The sequence below is a fragment of the Bidens hawaiensis genome, unplaced genomic scaffold, assembly GCF_021521415.1.
Source record: "Bidens hawaiensis isolate Kalapana, Puna unplaced genomic scaffold, B.hawaiensis_p1.1 tig00011632_1, whole genome shotgun sequence".
Classification (NCBI taxonomy): Eukaryota; Viridiplantae; Streptophyta; class Magnoliopsida; order Asterales; family Asteraceae; genus Bidens; species Bidens hawaiensis.
Window position 1 is genome coordinate 295,848 of NW_027491910.1, and position 5,146 is coordinate 300,993.

General features: G+C 35.5%; 1 protein-coding gene across 1 annotated transcript; it reads right to left on the reverse strand.

Moving 5' to 3' along the window:
• Positions 1-870: 870 nt before the first annotated feature.
• On the reverse strand, positions 871-4,347 carry LOC143538458 (protein NRT1/ PTR FAMILY 3.1-like). The gene is made up of 4 exons (XM_077032023.1): positions 4,136-4,347; positions 2,744-2,961; positions 1,864-2,426; positions 871-1,783 (listed from the first exon to the last, which is right to left on the reverse strand). Exons 1-4 carry the CDS (start codon positions 4,218-4,220, stop codon positions 880-882), a joined length of 1,770 nt encoding a protein of 589 aa, XP_076888138.1. The 5' UTR covers positions 4,221-4,347; the 3' UTR covers positions 871-879.
• Between the last annotated feature and the right edge of the window lie 799 nt (positions 4,348-5,146).

Genomic DNA, 5,146 nt, shown 5'->3' on the forward strand with positions numbered 1-5,146 from the left:
TTGTGTAGAAATTGTTTGACGACTTTACTGATAAACCATATGGCTCGGGTGTCGAAGACGAGCCCGTTTCAACCAAAACCAAACACTGAAAGTGAAAAGAAAGATGAAGAGAAAAGCAATTCAAGTAGCAGTACTTCTAGTGCCAATTCGCATCAAAACACACAAGACAAGAAGCACGAAAAAGCAAAGGGAAAGAAACACATGCAAGCTAAAAACAGAAAGCGAAAAACGCCACTGTACGAGACTATTAATGGCCTGCTCAGAGTCAAAGGAACTGTAACTAAAAGGGGCAGGGGCAGGGGCAGGGGTTGGGGCTGGGGTGGGGGTAGGGGTAAACCTATGGCATATACTGCTAGGCTTTGGGGTAAGAATCACCCGAGGATCAATGTGCATATTTCATCATATGATGAACCGAACAATGTTGACCCGAAACCAAAAAGTACAAAAGATGATATGCAAGAGAAGATTAAGGGAAAGAGGCCAATGCAAGCCGAAGGAAGAGGCAGGGGAAAACCTATGGCATATACTGCAAGACTTTGGAGTGAACATAACCGAAGATTATCATCGAAAAGGTCAAATATTGATGACCTAGAAGTCAAAGTAGACAAAGAAGAAGAGGTTGTTTTCCTGAGTTCGGACACTGATTCAGATGAAGTTTGTAAAAGAATTAACATCAGAAAGCATAACGATGACGACACAGATAATAATGGACAAGGAACGGGGACATATACAAATCTAACCATTGTAGGTGTAGAAGTTGTAGGTAAATGATGGTATAGAGTTTAAACCATATCAGATTACTTGATTTTTTTTTAAAAAGCTGAAAATACTTGATATCTAGACATCGGATTATAAAAAATACATGCGTTCGTTAAAAAATTACTGTGTATTGTTATCTACAACCAACTCTAAGCCTCCCTCTTCATTGCTTTTTGTTACCTCTTCTATGGGCTTATAGGTATAGAACCAGGCACATATGAAATAATACACAGTATTTACTACTTGTATCCCAGTTACAAGCATGTAGTAGTATTCCAGTCTACCTTTATTAATGTTTCTATCTGGCAGCCAATTTCTCCCATTTTTACCTGCACTATACTTATGGACCAATGTCACCATTAATGTCCCTGCATACTGTCCTAGTGCGATTGCTGTCCAATATAAAGCCATCGCGGTGCTTTTCATACTTTCTGGTGACTGGTCATATAGAAACTCCAACTTCCCCACTTGATAGAACCCTTGGGCTATACCATGAAGCGAGTATTGAGGAACCAACCAAAACACACTTATGGGTATCATGTGAGTTGGATGGTCGATTAAGTTATGATCTCGTGCTACATGTTTTCTTTTCATCTCCACGAACGATCCCACTAATGTTGCACATATGTTTATAGTGAAGCCAATACCCATCCGTTGTAAGCATGTGATGCCTGAAGGGTTCTTTGTGTAGCGAGAAGCGAAAGGGACAAATAAACGGTCGTATAATGCGATGGTGATGATAGTGGCTAGGACATCAAAGATCTCCATGCTAGCCGGAGGAATTTCAAATGAGCTAGTTTTGGTTATGTGACGGTCCATGGTTTGGGCTTGCATGATGGTGAAGCTACTTTGGTGTGAATAAGCCATTACAAATAAAATTCCTGTTGACACAAACGGTAACAATCGAATGATGGACTTTAGTTCTTCAACTCTGTGCACCATAGCAATTCGCCATAGTTTTGGTGAGTTTGCAAGGAGATGGGCGGTATCATTACTGGTTATAATGGCAGCCCTATCAAACCACCTTCAAAAACACACAAATTCACATTAATAATGTAACTAATTTACTTAAACTACAGTTTTTAACATAAGCTCGTTAATTACCTCAATTGATTAGTATGAACAAGCCGTCCGTCCTTAGAAATGCCCGCATCAAGATCTTTATTCTCATAAAGAAGTTTATCATCTTTTGGTACCGAAACAACACCCCGCTTCTTGATGGCAGCAACAATCACTTGAACAACTCTAACAAAGGGGCTTCCTTCGGGTTTTGCTTTCTGATAAAGCGGAGACCCAACCAAAAACACAACAAAGGCAACCACCATTGCAATGGTCGGGATCCCGAGACCCCAGCCCCAACTCACGCGGTCTTGGATATACACAACTAGTGTTAGTGCAGATAAACTTGCTAGTGACAATAAAACATAGTACCAATTGAAGAAATTCCACCCTTTGGTTTGTTTTTTTGCTTTTGAAATATCAAGTTGGTCAGCAGCAAACGCAACAACACACGGGCGTGTGCCTCCTAACCCGATTGATGTTAACAGAAGCGAGATATAAAGCACTGATAATTGAGATTGTGATGCTTCTTTGCAGTTGAGTTGGGTGGGACATTGTGGTGGCCTGAATTGTGGCAAGATTGCTGATATGGTTATGATGATCATTCCCTATGTTAAACCAGATGAATGTTAATTGAAGTTAATCCTTTCAGAAAAAAGAAAGTTAACGGGTCGTTTTTCAACGAAAGTGAAAGTTGAAGTGGTGTTCCGTAAAAGAGTTTTAATTAATTAGGATTTAACTAATGTTTAAAAGTTTAGAATTTTCTATTTAGATTTTGAATGTTTTGCATGTTTACTAAATGAAAAAATTGTCGTAAAACCAATTGTTCGAGTGTTGTTTTCAGGCCTGATTTCCAACACATAATACACATGTTAATGCCTCACTAATGTTTATAAGTTGATTATTAATATGAAGAGAAGTGAACCAGTTCGTAAATGAGTAAGGCGGCGACGATCGTCCAGTAACGACCAACAAAAGAGTCGGCAATGAGTGCACCGATAATGAGCGTAAGACAAGAGAGGCCAGTGAAGTTGGTGAGAGTATTTGATGCCTTCACTAGTGGCATGTTAAGTTGCACGGTTAAGTATGTTATCAGATTGGAGCGGAATCCAGTTGCAGCGAACCTGTCACATATCTCGTTCGCTGTGAATTTATCAAAATGTTAATTAGAAGGCTTGTAACCATTTTAGAAAATAAGCTTGAAAAAAATATACCTTCGTAAAATTCACCCTTAAGTTTTGGTAATTACTAATTACTAATAAAAATGCAATTATAAGAATTACGAAGAAAATATAATTAAATTATATGAAAATTATCAAAATAGATAAGTGAAATAAACTTTTATAAAAACGAAGAGAAATAGCTTTAGGCTCAAAATATGCCTAAGTATAAGCTTACATGTTACAAATTTGCCTAAATGTAATTCAAGCATGTATGAGGTAGTGTAATTAAGTTACATATGTTTCTCAAAAGAATTTTAAGGTTGTATAGGTCAATGCGATTATATTTGAGAATTGAGATTGAGCTACCTAGTTGTGCCTAAGAGGACTATGCACGTCTATCTCTTATTATTATGCCAATTTTGTAAGTCTATTTTTTACGTTATTTTTGGAAAAAAGTTAGTACACTTGTCTATTTAAATAATTTATAATATCTAACTATTATATTAAAACAACACATATATAAACTTTAATTAAGCTATCCATATAGGATTCCATCTTAACAATTTTTAAAATTATAATTTACATACAAGTTTTCATTTTTACAATTTCCACTTCATGAATGATAACATGAAAATATGTTGTTGGTGGTTATTGAACTCACCACATTGTTTTTAAAATGCTTGTAGCTTATCAACTCAACTATGATGAATTGATATTAATCTTATCTTTTTCTTAATTGATATAAATTCCCAAGATATGTTATTATTTATATTATTAAATTTATTTATTTATTTTATTTTTTAACCACCCGTATATCAAATGGGCTTCATCCTAGTTATAAAGTATATTGCCATTAAGTTACACTGTTAGTTATAATATGAAATATTACAATATATTATAACTAATATATGAGCAATTAAACCTTCTCTTGAGTTCATAAAAACAAAACATCCTAATCCTAAATTCCTAATCCTAATATATGTATCTAAAATATCACTAAATTTAATCATTCTTGATTTTGTAAAACAAAAGTAACGGCATGGTGCAAAAATATTAGACCTTCATGCACAAGTCCACAACCACCCGAAGATCAAAAACTATGAACTTGATGAATTATTAAATTCATTATCGTTTGCAGGTTAGAGCATACATACCGAGGATAAAGGGCAAGGTTTTAATCCCACCAAGCTTCTTTTGCTTTGACATCCCCATGGATTCTTCATCTTTCTCTGGTTCCATCTTGTTCAAGTGTTTGGAATGACAGCAATGACGGATTTAACTACAATAAGCAATGAGCCAATTATTAGACTTGGTGGAGAATCTGATGTGGACTTTTATTATATTTGTACTTATAAACAAAACAAAATAGCTTCGTGTGCATGGGCCGGTCACCGTATTGCTAATATTTAGGATCTTTGATATGTTAAGGTTTCATTTACAGACAAACAGAGTTTAGTAATTAATGTTTATGCTATGTTTTACATAAATATGAGTTGTTGAAATTTCGAATTTATTTACCTTCTCCAACATTGTTGGTGTGGTCACCTCCACGTCAACACGAACACCATCACCTTCTCTGACACCACTAGGTGTCTTCATTGCGCTAGCATCACTGCGCCGTCATTACCGATAGTCCCTCCTAGTCACCATATATATATATATATATATTGAAGTGAACTCCTTTTGATTTTATTTTATTCTGTCTAAACGACTGATTTCAATCGAAACCAGTTTTAGACAGAACTCATTTTGACGTTAACCAAAGTGACAAAATGATCCGAATATATGACTTTTACTTAAACCGAGTTTAAGTTGAACCCCATTTTGACTCAACACCTGGCCCTCCTAGGATGCCAAGGTTTATGTAAGCTGTTATTCTCTAGTATATATCAAATGCCTACTGGGCAATCCGATAACTTATAGTATAGTTCAAGGACAAAATTAACAACCAATCATTCACTTTTCATAGAATGTTTGTGTTTAAAATAGTATATATTTAAGGTCACAATGTCGTATTCTGTGGCTTATATTTCAATCTTTTTAACATTAAAAGGTGTAGTGGGGTCTAGACATTATATGACATACGGCAGCCATTATCAACACTTTCTACTTTTCTAGCATGCATACATGATACATAATGCTCACGTTAATAAACGTCATTTAAG